General features: G+C 36.2%; 1 protein-coding gene across 1 annotated transcript; it reads left to right on the top strand.

Annotated features, from left to right (window-relative positions):
- Positions 1 to 1,225: 1,225 nt before the first annotated feature.
- On the top strand, positions 1,226 to 19,997 carry LRRCC1 (leucine rich repeat and coiled-coil centrosomal protein 1). Its single transcript, XM_041464430.1, has 19 exons — positions 1,226 to 1,500; positions 1,583 to 1,788; positions 2,196 to 2,261; positions 3,013 to 3,180; positions 5,057 to 5,226; positions 5,326 to 5,535; positions 6,386 to 6,588; positions 7,299 to 7,458; positions 7,786 to 7,934; positions 8,976 to 9,180; positions 11,532 to 11,671; positions 12,663 to 12,864; positions 13,953 to 14,138; positions 15,293 to 15,467; positions 16,157 to 16,320; positions 17,174 to 17,382; positions 17,562 to 17,699; positions 19,015 to 19,150; positions 19,765 to 19,997. The coding sequence occupies exons 1-19, from the start codon at positions 1,424 to 1,426 to the stop codon at positions 19,894 to 19,896; spliced, it is 3,096 nt and encodes a 1,031-aa protein (XP_041320364.1). The 5' UTR covers positions 1,226 to 1,423; the 3' UTR covers positions 19,897 to 19,997.

The raw sequence follows: 19,997 nt of genomic DNA, 5'->3' as shown, positions 1-19,997 counted from the left end.
GGTCAAAGCTCAGCAGCACAGTGAAAAAAAACTCAAGCTTTTACAGGGGCCAACTTGAAAGACACAGTGGTTCACACCTGTCTTGAACAGGAGGATTTCCTCTCAAATACAAAATAAATTCATCTGAAAATTAGCTTATATAATATGCCATAATGTAAGAATCCTTTGGCTAAAATAGGTATTTGCATAGACTGTTCTTTTAATTGTTTCAATTACCTCCAGTGGGTTTCCTGTACCACACAGAAGCTTTGCAGCATGGTGACAGAATCTACAGCCCCAGAGCAGCTTCTAATCATAACAAAATTCTTCCATTTTCTCCAAATCCCTGCAGTACTCACTAAATATTTTCACCTTACAGACTACAAAAATTGTAGTTCTACAAGAAGAACACCTCTACTTACTAAAGCTTGCATACATTTTAAATTGCATTAATTAATTTAATAAATTGTAGTATGTATTTAAGTATGCATTTACCATGCATTATTAAAATCAATACTAATTAAAATATTAATTATCTAATAGTCATGATTGGGAAATTCAACATGGCATATGTTTTACATGGTTAAAATAAATAATTTTTTGTTTTATTTTTTGAGTCTCCTTCTCTGTGAATGCACATATATTATTCCATATCCAGCAATCTTCCAACTCTGTGCATTCTGCCATGTACAGCTGGATTTGGATCACAATCTTAGAACAAATCAATGTTACACTCAATGGAATCTTAAAGTACAGATGCAACTTTTTTCACTGATCATCCTAGCACACGATTTCTAGTACAAGACAGGCATTCACAGAATGTCCCAAACAGCATATTAGTCAGGATTTTCTACTTCTGACAAAGCTGCCTAACCTCAGAAAACCTCACTGACATTATCCCTTGGTGGCTGGGCACGGGATCGGGCTCCCCAGGGAGGCGGTCACAGCTCCATGCCTGACAGAGTTGCACAGTGCTCTCTGGCACACGGCGCGACTCCTGGGGATGGCCGTCGATGGTCCCTGTGTGTTCCTTCCATCTCAGATTGTTCTGCGACTCTGTGACACTCTTAACACCGGGTGCGCTCAACAAAACACCACAGCCCCCCGCGCGTCCGCTGGAAAAGAATGCAAAGCGGTCCGGTCTCTAAACCCGGCCCCTTTCTGGGCCCATGGCAGGAAGCGGCAGGAGAGCGGCGGGGAGCGGCGGGGAGCGGCGGGAAGCGGCAGGAGAGCGGCAGAAGAGCGGCAGGGAGCGCAGTGGAGGCACGGAGCTCGTCCCCCGCTGCCCCACGGGCTCCGGCAGCGCCGCCTCCCCGCGGCCGCGCCTGCCCGCGGCGGGAGCAGGACGCGGCCGGAGCGGAGCGCGGCGGCCGCGGGGCCGTGAGGCTTTCGTGTTCTAAGGCGGCCAGCGCTGCCGTGGGAGACGAGGGAGCACTGAAGCGAGATGCGGGCAGCTCGGGGGCCCGGCGGCATGGCGGGGATCCCCGGCGAGCTCAGCCTCATGGATAAGGGCGTTAAGAGGTGAGTGCGGACGGGCCGGGGAGAGGGGAGGCCGCGGCGTAGGGCCGAGCTGCCGGCTGACGGTGGGCTCCTCTCTCCGCAGCCTGAGGGATGTGTCCCTGAGCTCGGACCTGCACACGCTCAACGCCCACTGTAACCTCATCGCCAGGATCCAAGGGCTCGACCACCTCCGGAATCTGCAGCACTTGGATCTGTCCTCAAACCAGATCCGCCGCATCGAGGGGCTCGGTTCCCTGGCTAAGCTGCGCACCCTGAGCTTGTCCTGCAACCTGCTAACCAAAGTGGAGGGTCTGCTATGTTTATTTCGGTCCATTTAGCAAGTTACAAAAGTTTCTCTAAAAGTCGTTTTTTTAACCTTAATTATATGCAAACATTCCAAAAGTAAACGTTTCCAAACATTTACTTTTGGAATGTTTGCATATAATTAAGGTTATACCAAGTTAGTATGCGTTAGTATGCTAACCATTTTATGAAGTAAATTTTAAGATGAGTATGTATAATCTTCACAAGCCTTATCTTAGCAAAATGCCTTAATTTAGAAGAAAAACCTGATTTTTATAATATGATTATAGATTAATGTCATAATTTGTAGTTATGATCTTTAAAGGTTCACTTTGCAAGCTTTGAATTTGATGAAAGCAGAGCATTCTTCTGAAAATCCTCCTGTTTCTATTTTTTTCCCTTATTTTGTTTAGGACTGGAAAAACTCTTTAATTTAACTATGCTGAACTTGTCATATAATCGCATACATGATCTCTCTGGTAAGTGATGTTGCCATGTGCTGTGCAATACAAAGCATTTGTCTCACTTTAATTTTGAAAAACAATGACCAAGTGTATTTTGAAAAATTTCTAGTGCTTCAAGTGCCAATTCACTGAATAATTCTAATACAGGTGGCTATTGCTGCTCTTTTCAGCTTTAAGGTTTTTAGCACCAAAGATTGTTCCAAACTGGAATTTATTCTTCTGTGTTTGGTAAGGCCAAGCTTGTTCAGAAAGTAGTAAACATTCTGTATTTACTTCCAAAATATTTATATTTTTCATTTTTATAGAACAAAAATGCAACTTTACATATGATATGGAAGTTCTCTTGTATATCTCTGTTGAAATGGTCAGTTGTTCTTATGAGTTCATGCTACAAAATCAAGAGTACTTGTAATGGAAAATTAAAAGAACATTGGTAACAATTTTGTTAATGAGCTTGTGTTATAAAATGAAACTTCAAGGAAAAGGTTTATTTTTACATGCTTTTTAACAGTCAGAGATTAATCTGTTTCTTTAAAGTTATCTCACATAAGTAGCTTAAGTGTTGTACTTTGTGGTTTGGTAGACTAGGTAATTAACATTTAGACAAGGATATGGAGCGAGTGTTATTCTCTCATTTCTAGTTATGATACTTTATTTACTGAATATTTTTCAACAAGATGCTGTCTGTTCTAAACCCCATAGAATAGGACTGTAGCAGAAAACATTACTTTGTGGTTGTTTGGGTTTTTTCCCCTGAAATTTCCAGGATTTCGATCTCTTCATGGAACCAGACATAAGATTAGCCACATTGACCTTCACAGCAACTGTGTAAGCAATATTAATCACTTACTTCAGTGCACAAAGGGGCTGCGCTGTTTGACAAACCTCACGCTGGAAAGAAACGGAAAAGCCAATCCAGTTTGTCACATAGCAGGTATGGATCTGATCTTACGTAGATAATTTGTGCTTATTAGCTCCATGATTTCCTTTAAGCTGTGAGCCGTTTTCTGAAGCTTGCAAATTCATTCATAAACTGGCCAGCCTGCAGAAATCTAAATTCTGTCAAAATGAATTCATTTTCCATTTTAAAAAATCCTTTTTTCCCCGACAGCATATTCTCAAAATTGTAAATTGCATGCTTTGATAAGGCTCAACATTTTCATCTGTGAGTCCAGTGGAGGGCCACCAACATGATTAGAGGGATGGAGCACCTCTCCTATGAGGAAAGGCTGAGAGAATTGGGATTGTTCAGCCTGGAGAAGAGAAGGCTTCAGGGTGACCTGTTTGTGTCTTTGCAGTACCTGAGAGGAATCTAAAAGAAGGAAGGAGAGAGACTCTTTCCAAAGGCATGTAGTGATAGGACAAGGAGGTATGGCTTCAAACTGGAGTAGTTTTAGATTAGATATTAGGAAAAAATTCTTTACTGTGAAGGCTGATGAGGCACTGGAACAGGTTGCCCAGAGTGGTTGTGGATATCCCATCCCTGGAAGTGTTCAAGGACAGGTTGCATTAGGTTCTGAGCCACATGGTCTAGTGGAAGGACAGAAATATTAATATTATAAGCTGAAAAGGTGGAGAACTCAAAGAATGTATTTGGAGGTACTGAACTTATAGACAGAGGGCAGGCACAGGAAATAGGTAGTCTGCTACTAATAGAGATCACAAGAGAAAGTAACAGTGAGCTTTTCCTTCTCTTTCCCCTGCTTTGGTTAGCAGTGACAGACTCTAGGATCCTCTCCAATAATTAGCATTGTCACCTAAATAGGTGTCAGGTGTTTCACTAGGCAGCTTGGAGACAAGTTGGAGAATGCATGTGGATGCATCACTTTCAGTTGTCTTTGAGCTTCTGGTTTGGGGGTAAGTTTTTCAGGCCATTAAAATGTTACAGTTCATTAAAATGTCTAAGTTCAAACAAGTTAAATTGTAGCATTTTATATTGGTGTAGGGTTTTTTTTAAATTTTCTCTGTGTGTGAGAGAGGAAAATCTCTTAGAGGAAGGTGGAAGTGGAGGATTGATGCTTTTGCAAGAGTTTAAAGGTAATTTCAAAGAGTAGGACAGTAGGAATTATGACCATACAAAATAGCAATAATATAATGAGCACACAGTTGATACAGATGTAAGGTATGTACAGTTAAAAATAAACACCAGGTGTCACTGATGAAAGCCAAATAAGGTTTTAAGTAATTTTTTAATGCACTCATCATATTTTACAAATACGTTCAGGCACTACAGAAACAGTAGCAGGACTATTAAAGTTATCTGATTAACTTAGAAAATGCCACTAGTTTTCTTCTGCAAGTACTTATATACCCCTTCATATCTGTGTCTTTGGTGGCACTTCCAAAACTGCAGTGTTCAGCAGCCTAAATTCTAATAAATTAAAAGTGCTACCTTCAGTGCTTTACAGTTTCATAATGCCTTATTTCATTCACTGACAAAGGATGAAGTTGTCTCAGCCCTTTGAGAACTTGCTTTTCCATTACATTCATCTACCCTTCCACTTGGTACAATTGTTTGGGTGCAGTAGGCTGATGTTGAAAGGTTGTCTGTGCAATTGCAGTGTGCTGATGGTGGCTGGGAAATCCCTGTGTAGATCAGGACTAGGCAGGCAGCTTCCCAGTTGATTTAATTTGTAATGTTGTCCGTTTAAAGCCTTGGGTGGGGAAAGATGAGACAATTGTAGGTAACTCACTATTTTTTTTCTTACATTAAAATTGTAGTGAATCATTTAAGATGATGATGTACCTAAAAGACACCAGGCATCTTCTTGCAAGATTGATTTCAATTTAAATGTGGTCTTTTTCTCAAGGTTATAGAGAAACTGTTCTTCAGTCATTGCCCCAGCTAACAGCTCTAGATGGAAGAAATATTTCTGGTGTACCAGTGGACCCGGCAGAAGAAAACTGTTCAGATTTGCAGTGTTTAGAAGACATTTTGGGCTCTTTGGTTTCGTCTGAGTGCCCTTCCACCCGAGATCAGGTGGACAGTTTGTGTGTACTAGTTTTAATATTGACACATTCCATTTTTATATTGTATGCAACATATTAATGCTGCAAGAGTTGTCTTTTCTTCTGACAGAACAGTGTTCCCTTACCACTGGCGACACCACACATCGACCAGGCACTGGCTCAGTTTCGGCAGCGTTCAAGGGTACCAGTGCAAGGTGCCACCAGCTCCTCCACAGAGCTTGTCTCATCTTCTGAACCCGAGAAGACCCAGCTTGATAAAATACACAGTGAGCTGAGAATTAAAAAAATAGAAGATCAAATTTTACAGATACTGCAAAAGGTGATTTTTTTTTTTCTGTGATTGCACAGCAAGTTTTGTTTGTAAGATAAAGTGTGCATTTCTGATAATTAAAAGTTTGCTTTACCAGACTAGAACATTTCTACTGGTATTATAGGCTGACTGTGCTAATGTGTTCTTCATCATTTTGAGAAGCTGGGAATAAAATAAAAACAAGTCTTTAAAACTGAAGATTGCACTTTGTATCATGAATCATTCCATACAGAATAAAAACCATAGTGTATGGGACTAGCAGAGCTATCCAATCATTTTTTATGTTGTTTATGTTTTTGGTTTTTTTGTTTTTTTTTTTATCCTGAAACCAATCAATGTACTAACTGAACCAGAGTAAAACATGAAATGAACCAAAGTGCCTGGATTGTACAGTTGGTGAAAATTAATTTCACTAATAGGTCAACTTGGTCTGATATGCTTGTCACGTATTATAGTTTGTGTTGTTAACATAGATAACATAAGCTTGTCAGGTTTGTTTGGTTCTGGTGTTTGCAAGGCCTTTTTTGGCTTTAAGTGCTGTGTTTGTTTTACATTTTTCACCAGCTGCCTAAGGATTTTACCAAACTAAAAGGTATTTCAAAAGGAAACAACTATATGTTCTCAAGCATCCTGGGTTTACTTTAGCTTTAAGACAACAAAATATTTCAGCAACAAAATATTTCAAAATATTTCAAGTAGGGAAGGGACTGTAAAAGTAAAGAAAAGTAAAGAAAGTAAAGCAATTGTTTAGTTTTTGTCAAAACTATTTTGTGTGAACTTTTTTTAAAGTTGGACCTGAATAAGTGTTAGCCAATCAGAAATATTAAAATTTGTATCTAAAACTTTGATCTCTTCTTAGGTATCTGATAGTTCAAGACAGGAAGCTGCTCCAAGTGCTCTCAAAGCTAAGAGAGACACAGATCCAACTTCTGAGAGTGAAAATGAGAGTGGAAAAGAGAACAACAGAAAGGTCATGAAAAGAAGCAAGATCCCCACTTACCATAAAACTGCCTTATCTACGAAAGGTCATGCAAGTCATCTAAAGAAGAAAATTACTAACAGGTATCTCAGTGTTTACTATATAAAGCCAAAATTCATTAAACTGAATATTGTCATTTTGAAACAGTTTTGAAACATTTCACTGGAAGTGGTAGGTTGTGTAAATGAAGTCAGTACCCTGCAAATGAGTAGCTACTGAGGCTTCATTCTGTTGTTTCTCCACATGAGCTGTTTCTTTCTTCAGGTGATAAGGAAATTGAACTGAAGATTCCAAAACAAGAACTTTCAAAATCCTAACAGCTTATGTTTCCATCTTTATTTTAAATTGTGGTGGCAAAAGAATTCTCCACAGATGGAACTGAGTAATTAAAAGATTCATGGTCTCAGAACAATGGTCAAGATTATATATCTTTGAAGCTGACAATGCCATAGTGATTTGTTTGATTTGTATAGTAAATATTAGAAGTGATGAGTAGAGGACAATACAAATTGGAATATATTTGTTCAGTCAGCCACTGCAGCTCTACGGCTACTCTACTCTTCTAAAATTATTTTGTATCTCTGTGATCATTAGATGGTTTTAGGTAGCATCTGCTAGCTGTAAGTATCTTTTTAGAGCTGAATATATGAATTCACTTGTTTCTGTGGTCTGATTGCAAATTATTTTCTAAATTGTTTTGAACTCTCTAGTATTTAGCTGCTGCACTAAACTGTAAGTTTTTTTCATTTAAAAGTGTCTCAATCCACTGTTGCTCTTCAAACTCTGCATATAGGGAAGAGAAGAAGAGTTCCTCCAAGTGTCCATGCTCCAGTCAGAATGACTCTCCTTTTAAAGTAGTGGGAAGAAAAGCTGAAATACTAACTGGAAGACAGAGTAATATGGAAAAAGTAGAAGAATATAATTCAAATCCCATAGAGGAATCAACATACCGAGTAGGTGTTGTATCATTTTAAGTTACATATATCGTCATGTGAAGCCAAACATATGTCTCCTGGTCAAACTAAAGCTGGAGGTCACAAAAATAATTGCATGTAGATATTATCAAATATAGTGGAGTTCTTGTAGTGCCAACTGAGTGAGAATGTATTTTATTTCACTTTTATGGGAGTTTTTGTCCTGGTTGCTTGCATTTTCTTCTGTCATCCATGAATTCCACTAAGACAAAAAAGTCTTGTTCTACAATTATAAATAGTGATTACCATTTTTGGCTATGTTTGAATGTTTCCTAGTAAGTTGATGCTTATCACATTCTTGCTAAGGCACTAATTCAAGAACTGGATCAGGAGAAAGAAAGGAGGTGGAAAGCAGAGCAAGCAGAGAAGAAATTATTAGAGCATGTCAGTGAGCTACAGAAGCATGCAAAAGAAGAAAAGAATATTCAGAGTATGGCTTTATTCACCAGAGACAGGTAGGGAAATAATGCTATAGTCTAAGAGTTTATGGGGTTCTTTTTTTAGTTTCCAGTAATTCATTTTGTAGGCTTAAGAAACAAGGACAGCTTTAAACAATGTAGTTGGAAAATAAGGCATCAAGAAGTAGTGCTAGAGTTTCTCTCAGTATTACCTAGTGAAATTCCTTTCTGCAACTTCCTTCCTGTTCTTGTCATAGAACATTATCAGTATGCCACTTTTCTCCATTTCTAGCCATTACTTTCCAAACAACCTGTATCATAACTATACCTTCAGTTCAAACTCTAGTAGCTGTCTCATATCGTACTTCTGCCTTCTGTGTCCCAGTCTCCCTTTCCACATACACCTAGGGCGTTCTTTGCTTTTTTCTGTGCAGCACATTAGAACAAAAATGTTTCTGGCAGGCTGGAGTTGGCCCATAGGCAATGTATTGTGCTGGGCAGGCCTAGCTAGCACATCTGCAGAGAGGTCATTGTCACCATCCTCATGTGTCCTGAGCAGCAGCCTTTTTTTTTTAAAGATCTCCTTATTTTTGGAGATTTCTGCTCCATTTGGCTTTTTCTTAACTGTATTGTATTTATCAAATCCACATTTTCTTTTTTTTAGGATAAACCAAGCCATGTGCTTCCTGAGTACCATCCATCACTGACTGTGAATATTTCCCTTTTTTCCCTTTTTGTTTTAGGTTCACTTCCAACCTTTATTTTATACCAATCTACATTTAGACCGTCTTCTATAAGAAGCTTATTATGCTCCTGTAAAGCAAAGTAATACTAAAGTGTCATTTCCTAAAAGATGTATCTATGAGGTTGTCTCCATCTCAGGTTTTTTTAAACGGATCTCCATATAGTAATGCTGCACATGACTTAATAGTTTATGTCCCTTTAAACAGTTTTATATGACAGTGCTATAAATAGTAAAATGCAGTAAAAAACAAGATGTGTTGCTACAACAGCTACTAATGCCTTTTTCTCAATGTATTTGGCATGAAACTTACAAGTAAAACATTTATAATACAACTTCACTGCATTTATTCTCAGGTTAAAGGAATTGATATTGAAAGAGAAAGATGCCAAAGCAAGACTGCAGGCAGATGTCCAACAGTTGAAAGGTGAAACTGAAAGACTTACTAATGAGCTAAATCAGGCAAGAAATAAAGAAGCAGAATATCAGAAGGCCATGCGAACTTTAGAAGAAACACTGTCCAAGATGGAGACACAGAGGTTGGAGCAGCGAACAGCAGAGGTAAATATTTTTCATGAGTAAATAATGCAGTGGCAACAGGATGACTACCATAGTCCTGAATACAAACAAATGCTAGATTTTACCAACACTGAGTCTGAGTTTTCCACAATAAAACCTGGGTTTTTGGTTTTTTTTTTTAATGGGTATCCATTTTAATTGTCAATTAATGTATTTTATAAATGGTGGCCTTAAGATAAAGGAGAACAAGTCCTATGTACTTAACACTGAGAGCTGATATTTTCTGAAAACATAGAGTGATAAAGACAAGTTTTTAAAGTTGCTAAAATCAATAGACATCTTACTACTGGGATGGAAATCTGGTGGTTCTGTTTGTTTCACTGGTCTAAAAAATTACATGCTTATAATTGCGACCACAACAAAACAGTAATTGCCGAGAACATTAAAGATTCTGGTTAGTTTGTGTGATGTTTTGTGTTTGTTTGTTTGTTTGTTTGGGATTTTTTGGTTTTGTTTTTACAGCTGGAGAAGATAATGATGCTTTTGTAGTCAGAGGCTCTTTGTTGAGTATACAAATATATAAGATCAAGATGCTGGACCACATACTGCCACTATGTCTTTCTGAGAAATTAATTGCTGAATTTTCAGTGTCCTCTAATATCTACTCTGTTTGTTTGTTTATATTCCTATGTTAGTCCATTCCTGTGTCACTGAACTTAGAGAAAATTAATCTTAACACATCCATCCTGAAAAGTCTTTGAACTGATGGTGTGGTGCTCTAGGAAGTGGTGGTGTTTAGGTTCCCTGAAAGGAATGAAAATCTGGGAGTGTCCTGACAAACTGCAAAGTACCATCCAAGACACCCTCTACTTTAGGCTCCTGTTTGGGTACTTGAGTGGCTCTTCCATTTCTTCCTTAGCTGTAGATATCCTGGAGCTACTATGGAATCTAGAGGTTACCTTCAGTTTAGATCAGGTATCTGCCCGTCAGTTTGAAAAGTACTAAATTTAGTGATTTGGAGAACAGAGGAGTGGGATTTGCGTGTGTGTGGTTTTTTCTATCTTATAAGAATGGAAACACCTTACTGATGTATAAGGCTTTTATTTTTCCTTCGATGAGTTTGTAGAAATAAGTCATCTCTTTTGGTGGTAGTAACATTGTTTTTATTAACACAAACACTTTATTAAGGGAAGGTCTTTGTTCGTGTCTTTAAGATCCTATAGCAAATACTCCTTAATAATTATGTTTCAAAGAATAATCATGATGCTCTCGAAACGAAATCCTCTTTTTGAATGTTCAGATTTACTATACCTTTGTCCTATTTTATAAATTCCAAGATTAAGAAATTCTAGAATATTTCATAGAGCTTTCTCATTGTACATTCCAGCAGTTACTTTCAGTGGTGAATTATCATTACTCCACGTAGCCACCACTATTTAAGGCTTTCAGTCAGCATTACTAAATGACTGCTTGAAGAGATTCAAGATTAGTAAGTTTACTATGCATCTAAATGTGTACTCTATTCCCTTGTTCTATCTTGAAATTTTTGTCAAAATGTGTTCTTGCTTGGCATTTTTAAGTGCTTCGATTTAGGAGAGAATTGCTTCTCTTCTTCCACAAAACAAAGGAATATAGTGTGATGTGTCTAAAAGTTACTCATTAAACTATTCATGAAAAGGCTTAACATGTAGAACATAAAAACTTAGCCTTCTGAAGTGTCATGATTTTGAATTATCACTTAATGAGTAATCACAATCCTTTTTATAACTCTTTTCATATCTTTTTTCTTCATGTTGAATCAGAAAAGAGTTTTGTATTTAAAAGGCTTATGACTATAAAATGGAATTACTCCTGAAAGCTTGCATCAAATGGAAAAAGTGGAGTATGCCATCTGGTGTTTATACCGATTCTACATTTTTTGTAAATTCATTAGAAAGCAGATCTGTTCAGCAGCTTTAAACTGTACCAATCAGAAAGGTGCATATTTTTATACAGCAAAGTGTTAACAAAATGAAGTTAATGTTGAATACATCTAAAAATGTTTTGTTTGAAACTAATACAAGCATTACAATAAAAGAGTTTCTAATTGAGGATATCATTGTACCAATGCACTTCTTCCACTTCTGCAGGACACCTTGAAGTTCTTTACAAATTAAGTAAATGCCCTTGGTTCTTTATCAAGGTTGCTTTTTGAGTTGTAGGAATTTAAGACTTTATTTTAAACATCTTGTCTTAAATTTCTTCAAGTGTTAAAATATATTAAGAAAAAAACAAAATAAAACCAAACAACAAACACCAAACAAAAAACTCTTAGAAAACACCTTTGTGTTCTACTATAAAACATGAAGATTAGATTATCTTTTTTTAAGAAAATCTTGCTCTTTATGACACAGATGAAACAGGTGCAAGAAGCAGAGCTTAAAGCATCAGCAAATGAAAGAGAAGTACACTTACTTCGAATATCTGTCCGACAACAGAAGGAGAAGGTAAAACAACTACATGAGCTTCTTGTATTAAGAGAGCAAGAGCAAAGGTATGGGGTCACTGTTTTCTTTTCACAAGTTAATACAGATCCTTGTGTTGCCAACGTGTTTTGTTTTGTTTAAATGTGTTCTCAAGTACGGATGTGCTTTTGTTCGGGTTTGGTTTGTTTTGGATTTTTTGATTAGTGGGAGAGATGGTCTTTGTAAAAATGTAGATGTCTTCCTACACATTTTCTTGCTCATTTAGGAATATCTTGTAGGTTCCTGACTCGTAAGTTCGTGTAGGCAACTTCCAGCCTTTCATGTGAAAGGTTCTTCTCTTATAATGTGGCCAAATTCTTTATTTTAAATACTTGGTCTGTAATCCAGGAATAATCAGATAAAAATAAAATCGTATTTGAATTGTATTTGAACTGAAGAGCTGCATATGCTACAATAACACAAAGTGTTCTGCAGCCTCTGCAGAATCTTGCTTGTTGGGTGGAGTGTGAGTTACTTGCCTGGCTGCTTTCCTCTTTGAAAATTTCCCTTTTTTGGAGAATACTTGAGGCTACATGACGTGAAACTATACTTGAGGCTTCAACATTGTCCTTTTAGGTCCGTGTTGCTGATGCTTTTCAGGTTTTGGGTCTGAGTGAATAGCAGCAGTTGTTGGGTGAGGGTGGAAGGAATGACTGACTGCAGAAGAGGGTGTCTGGCTGTACAGGGCTTTTCTCTGATTCTAATGTCACTTCCAGATGTTTGTTAACAGCAAAGCAAACAAGTGCTAAATCACAGCAAAAGCACAATTTAATAATTTCTAGAAATGTTTGAATTCAAAAGTAAGCATATTCCTTTGGGTGTTTTTAACAGTAGTCAACAGAATTTTCCTCATGCTATGGCCATTGTCAGAGAAGACTGAAGGCTGTCTGTAAGATGAAGGAATTTACCCCATTTATTATGTAATTCATTATCCTTGTTCAGTAAGACAAAGAAAATGAATTAAAACAGCATTGTGAGATCATGCAGTTCATGTCTCAAGTGTATGCTTGGTAATTTTAGGAAAGAACTTGGAACTCGAGTTGCTTTAAATGGACCTGAATTTCAAAACGCGTTGGCAAAAGAAGTGGCTAAAGAGGAGCAGAGGCATGAACAGCGTGTTAGAGAATTGCAGGAGAAAATTAACATGTCAAACCAGAAGTACAGAGAGCTAGAAGATGAGTTTCGTTTAGCTTTAACTATCGAAACAAAAAGGTTTAAAGAGGTAAGACTAAGAGAACATTTAATCTCACACTAGGTGGGGTTGTAGTTCTCTTAAATATGTTGGGTTTGGGTGGATATTCTGGGTGTGGTTTTTTGGTGTTTTGTTGGGTTGGTTTTTTATCCCGATGATCTTTGCTCCAAGGATTCATGCAAGAATACTGCTAGAAAGGTTTGAAATATCAGTGATTAGAACAAGGACAGCAAATGCCAAGTCAGCATTCAAAACCCCCAACATTTTTGTTCATATGTAGAACTCAATCAAAAGAAATTTTAAAAATCCCTTTTGTCTGATATTATTAATTTCTATTAAAATATGTTGACCTTCAATTAGAATATATTGAATTACAGTAAAACCTCCTTGTGTTTGTGTTTTGATAAGGTTATCATTAAATATAGATATATATATACAAGTGTATTTAGTAATATAGTTCCTTATTGTGTAAATTTTCAAATTTTAAGTTTGGATATATATTTTGAAGCTCAAATTCAAAACTTGCTTGATAAATTCCTCAAGGAATTTATTTCTGTGGCTAGTATTTACATTTTTATATGTTAAATAAAATATTAAATTTTTCATCTTAAACTTGGTTTTCTTTGTTTTAAATAAGTTTTAAATAGATGGGAGAAGAGGGGAAAGAAACAACAGGGATTTTGCCCTTCAAATCTTTCTGTTGAAAAAAAAAAGTCTTGAATTAACTTTGTCCTTCTTTTGCGATTTCAATGTCAGTTTTAACAATGAGATTAAATTAAGCCATTGTTTTTAGCTCCCAAGTATGGTTTTTCTGCTCTGCTTCCCATCCACCCATGACTTTTTTTTTTCTGTGTGTAGGGTTTTTTTGTTTGTTTGGGGTTTTTTGTTATGATTTGTTGGGTTTGGGGTTTTATTACAATTATGCAGCTGGGTAGAACCAGTTTTTCAAGTTGTAGTTTCATGAACAAACCAGGAGAAAACCGGGATATTTACTAATTTCCTATAGACTTGATGAATTTCTGTGTCTTCACTTGAAATTCAAATGTCAGTTATGTTTATATATGCGTATTTTTTTCCAAATGTTAGCATTTTTCAAGTCTTGTCTTACAAAATTTTAGGTAAAACAGGGGTTTGAAAAAGCTTCTGCTGATCTAGTTGAATACAAACAAGCCCTGTTTGAGTTGGAACAAAGGGAAAAAGACATGGCAAGTCTGATCCAAGACCTGACAAATTTAGTGGAAGAACAGAAAGCAAAAATTGCAGAATTAACAAAATCAAACGAAGAAGCTACAGCAAACCTAAAGGTATTTGTTTCAAAACATTTCAACTACATAGATTATTTTTTGTGATGTTTCATCTGTAAAAGTTAATGCTTCCATACAGGCTTGATTTACTAAAAGACACAGGTTTCCTATTGCACTAAAACCCAGTAGTGCACATCAGCCTTTATTCTTGCATCTTGCACTTCTATTTCTCACAAACACTGCTCCCCATATAGAAAAATGTCAACTCACTCATGTTTTGGAAAGTGCACTCCTTGCCCTGTGACCAGTAGCAGTTTTTATATATCTGTTGGTCAGTCAAAACTACATTAATAGCTCTGACCCCTTATATATTCAAAGAAATGGAACATACCTCTGCACTGGTCACTTACACGAAGTAGAACTGCAATTGAACAAATAATGCAGTGTAGTTGTTAGCAGCTCAGTATCTCCCAGTTGTATAATATTAGAAGTATTATTCATTATCTACTGCATGTCAGATTTTAATCTTAAATACTGTGGGCACAGTTGCTTTGTGACAACACATTCTAGTACTATTTTATTATCTGTAAATATTTTTTTAATTTAAAGGACATAAATGGTTGTGTGATTCAGTCCAGCTTTGTGCTAGAACTTGAGTGGAATACAATCCCTGCACAGCTATTTCTAATCTCCCCTATATGTTGTTGTTAGGGTGCCCAAACATTTTGTTATTGTACAGAATATGATTCTGCCAGTCAGTGATGCTTTTAAGAACAAAATTGAAAAATACCTATATTAAATAGCTGTAATCTGTAAAACAAAATGTAGCTTGGATAACTGAAGATACATATTTATCATTGGAAGTGAAAGTATGTCCCAGCTTCTGTATTCTGATCCAGTTTTTATTATCTTTATCTTTTGCTTTTCTTGACTTGTGCATTTATAATTCTAAACAGGTTTTTATGATTACATTAATACTTTAGAGTGGGTATTTACAGTTTTCTGGAATTGAAGTATGTCTATTTGAAGGAAACATTTATGTTTCACAACTGGAATGAGATGCAGATAGAGCCCTGAATGCAAGCAGAATAATTCTCAGTTAACTTGATTTGGTGTATATAAGGATTACTTTCCTTACCCCTTAGTATTGATTTGAAATTTTGCATATTGTTTGAAAGGATCTTACTGTCTTTTCCCAATGTTTGTTTGTACAGTGTCGAACTGGAGAACTTGAAACTGTGATTGAGGAGGACAAACAAAAGGCTATTCAAGTGGAACTTCTAAAAAAAGAAAATGTAAAACTTACTTCCCAGCTGACAGCCCAGGAATCTGTGATTGATGGATTAAAAATGGAAAGAAAAATATGGGGGCAGGAGTTGGCAGAACAGGGTAAAACAATGGGTTTTTTTCTTTGTCAGAAAAAAAAATGGTGTTCAATATCTTACATTTCAAATACACACTCCAATAGATTTTAATCATGAAAAGGTCCTTGGATGCCTTCCTGATCTTATTCAGTTGTAAAGATGATGTGCAAAAATAAATGTTCTGTGGCACATGGGCTGATACAGGATCTGTAACAGCAGTTGTGGGAATCAGCTGTGAATACAGTTTATCTGTTTCCTGAAAATGTGAAAATGCCATGAAGTTGTACACAGAACTTTTAAATGTGAAACTAGAAAAACAAGGACATATAAATAATGTTATGTAATGCTTCTTGTCTAGCAGGGAAATCTAATATGGAAATTTCAGTATATATCTTAAAAGAGTGTTAAATGCTGGGAGAAAAAAAAGTTTGGGCATTTTTCTCTATTCCTGTGATTCAGCACCACCTTGTGGTCTTCAGGGGTCTGCAAGAATTATTGTCAACTATTTTTCAGAGAAGTTGTCATAAAGGATAAAACAGAGACCTTCAGTTCTGCATTTCCTCTTAAGTGTTACCTACCCACAGAATAAATCCCTACAGTGTTTCTTGTGGGCAAAACAGTCAAACCTTTTGTTTGTAAGGTTCTTACCTTTGCCTCCCCCAGTCCAATCTCCCAACATTCCACATCTTGAAATCAGTATCCTGTTTTGTCCAGGAGCTCATCTTGCACAAGATCGGGGGAAACTGGAGGCAAAAATTGAAGTTTTAACAAATGAGATTGACACGTTAAAAAAGCAAAAGCAACAGGACAGTGATACCATAAAAATTAAAAACAAAATAGTGGATGATCAGACAGAAACAATTAGGAGACTAAAAGAAGTAAGTGCCATATCTGAAAATTTGTGTGCTTAACTTTCACTGCAAGTTTTAATTTTAGCTGTCACAAATCATCTGATAAAAGCTGGGTCTGTACTTACAGTTTTCTGACTCACAAATCACTATCAGGCTTTCCGTGGCAATTCATTTCACTGAGAGCAAAAGAGGGCTTTTTATTAAATAGATGCACAGTGATGCTACTTTGAATCTCTCACTGAACCATATTTATGTACAGACCTTCTTCTCTTTGCCTTGCTTCAGTTTATTCATGATAATGATTTTGAGAGAGATGAAATCAAGATAGCATAATTCTTCTTGGGTGTTTAAAAGGAAAAATGATTTTTAAAAGTTTGCCTCACATTTGTTTTACAACATAAATATTTTTTATTTATTTTGTTGTTGTAAATAGTATTTTGGCAGCAGAAGTAATATGTTTTGTCCCAATAATTCCATTTGTCTCATTCATAGACTTAAAAGATTAGCTTAATAATCAAGGTTTTATAGTGTGTCACATCAGTCAAAGTTAGATGCATAAGTTATTGTTACACAGATTGTGAGCTCAGTGACTTAAATATAAGTTGTTTATTCAACTCTTATGTATAATAAGAGTTCAAAATAACTTTATTCTTATCTTGCTTTCAACTTAAGATTTATGTTTTGTTGACTTTTTTTAAATTCAGACTTCTTTCAGATGAAGATTCTGACTATCACTTTATTAAGTGTTCTTCATACATTCAGAAGAGTAAACTTTTATGTTGTTCTCTGCTTTATTTAATCATAGACTAAACACATACTCTTAAGGGTTAACAATAAAGTTAAGGGAGTTTGTGTGTTCTAAAATATTTATCTTCTAAAGGGCATACAAGAAAAAGATAAACAAATCAAAAAACACAATGAAGAAAATCGGGAAGCTCAGAAATTGCTTCAAATACAGTTGGATGAAAAAGCTGCTGAATGTGAAAAACTAATGAAAAAATTAGAACGGCAAAATGAAAGAAAAGAGGAATTAAAACAACTGCTAGAAGAAAAAGAAATGGAACTTGATGACATTAAGAATGCACACAGGTGATACACACAAATCACAATAATTCTTTGGGATCATTGTATGCAACACTGCTCTGAAGTTATTCTTGCTTGCTATGAAAACCCACAGAAATGAGGAAAAATGGAAGCATGAGAAGCTTTTCTGCCTTCCTAAGAAGTGGTATTTATATTCATTGTAAATATGTGCATTTTACTTACAGTGCACTGAAAAAGAGGTGGCAAGGTAAAGGAGAGCTATTAAGCCAGCTGGAGGTGCAGGTTAAACAAATGAAGGAGAACTTTGATTTCAAAGAGAAGAAGCTGATTGAAGAGAGAAATAAAAGCCTTCAAACTCAAAGGTGAACACTTTAATAGTTTATTTTGTGACTATTCAGTTACTGTAGAGTTGCACTGTCAGTAACTGTGCAGAAATGCTCGATTATGTGGTGAAATAATGTGTAATACCTTTTTAACTACTTGGTGAGCCCAGTTACAAACTGGGCCTAGAAGGAATTCTTGCTGTAAAAGTGACTTACTTCATGGAATTGGCATTCAGTTACAGCATTCAGCATCTGAACTTCTTTATTTCCGTTTTCTTTGAAAATAACCTCATACAATTGGCCTTGCCTCATCAATCCAACCTGTCCTAATCCCTTCTGTAGAGCCTTCCTGTCCTCCAGCAGATCAACACTCCTGCCCAACTTGGTGTGTGTTAATTACTGTTTCAGTCTGTGACAGACTGTTTCTAAATTACCTGTCATTCTTTTCCCATACAAACAGCAAGATTTATTTTCTTGTTCCTCTTCTACTGTCAATTTCTTCAATCAAATAATAGTTAAGTATGAGATGATACAGAAACAGGTACTCATAATCTGAACAATTATTGCATATGCTTGTGGAATGATGGAGAAATTTGCGAAACTGATGATTTTTACTTTATTCTTTGTTCCCCTTCTCATGTTTTTCTTCCTTCCTCCCAACTATTCTTGAGAAAATACCAGCTAGTTAATAAGACTGCATGAGAAGGAAAAAACAGAACCACAACAAATCAACAACAAACATTAATAACAAAAAAGCCAAACGAAACAAACCACTTCAAATAGTCAATAGTATTGGGGTTTGAAACTGTCAGAAGATTGATAGTGAAACTGAAATTTTTGTTCTAAATAATTCTGGTTTGTTTCAGAATTTTGTTGTAAATTATTGTATACAATTGCCTTTCATTTTGTTCCTGTATATTTAAGAATTATCCCTTACAAGCAGAATTTTCTTGCAGTTTTCTTCTTTATGGTGAAGGAGACACTTTTCTGTTTTTGTGAGACACAGGCTCACAGGCTGTTCACAGGGTCACACAGTTCATTCACTTCTTGGGACCCAAAAGCATAAGGAGATGTTTGAAAATAGGTGGAGTTTTTGTCCATTTTGACAGTAACAAGCCCTAATCTTCATATCCTTTGCTAGTGATTAAATGCCTCTCCTTAGAGAATGCCAGAGGTCCTAAACACAGTGCATAAAGCTAGAAATTGTACTTGAACAAACAGGACACTTCTGATGCCAATATATAATCGTCTTCATGCTTAAGTTTTTAAAATCTTATCAAAGGCAGAACTGGACAAAGCAAAATACTTCAGTTGTTTGCAGGATAGTGATTTTTTTTTTCAATAATTTTTTTAGAATTGCTGTGGAAAAGCTTCATAAAATGGATAATGCCTTCAGAAAACAACTTGAGTCAGTGTTGGCAGCACATCAGGAAGAACTCTTGCACCTGGAAAATGAAAAGGAAAAACAAATTGAAGCAGCAAATGAAAAAGTAATTTTAATACTCAATTTATACATTTATTGTATTTGTATTTTTATTCTACAACTGCTACAAGCGTGGGTGCTTGGAAGTCTCCTGTTTGAATCTATCAGGCTGACTGGATGGAAACAGTCCTGGCTTAGTACGCAATCTTTGCACAGCAAGAAAAGCTCTAGACTTGTGCTATTCTAATGTTTTATATTCAAGCAAAGTAAAGCTCCATGCTATGCAGCTATTATGAGTCAATAACTAAACACTTCCTTATCTGTACAGGCAAGAGTAATGATGACTATGCCAGATAATCCATTTAACTCACCTATGCCAACCTTAACTATTACTGTTTCTGTTGTCTACTGCATTCTTCCTTAACATGACAACTGATGCTTTTTTTCCTTAATAAGTTTCCTGTATTGTTACAGCACTTGCTACCTCCTAGCAGATTAATGCATTTTTTTAAAGAAAAAATTCTGCTTCTGAATCCAGTATCAAGAGTAATGCATTGCAAATTCAAACATAAGCATGGAACTCTTGCATTGCTTATCAGTGTTAAAAATTGCCAAGATTATATGGGTTTAGGTGTATTAAGAAAAGCAAGAATTCGACTTCATCTCTCTGTGCTCTTTCAGGTCTACTCTGTTGAAGAAGAAATGCGGGAGCTTCTGCAAGAAATGGCAAACAGTAAAAAAGCCATGGAAAATAAAATACGACGACTTACAAATGCATTGAATGATATTCAACAAGACTTTGAAGATTATTAATATTTATACTAAAAATGAATATTACACAAGCTGTTTCATCCACTAAAATGCACTTTTCCTTGTTTTCTAGAGAATTAAGTCTTTGTTGTATATTTTGATAG

The sequence above is a fragment of the Pyrgilauda ruficollis genome, unplaced genomic scaffold, assembly GCF_017590135.1.
Source record: "Pyrgilauda ruficollis isolate IOZ18807 unplaced genomic scaffold, ASM1759013v1 scaffold18, whole genome shotgun sequence".
Classification (NCBI taxonomy): Eukaryota; Metazoa; Chordata; class Aves; order Passeriformes; family Passeridae; genus Pyrgilauda; species Pyrgilauda ruficollis.
The sequence above is the reverse complement of the archived record's forward strand: the minus strand, read 5'-3'. Positions and strand labels throughout refer to the sequence as shown.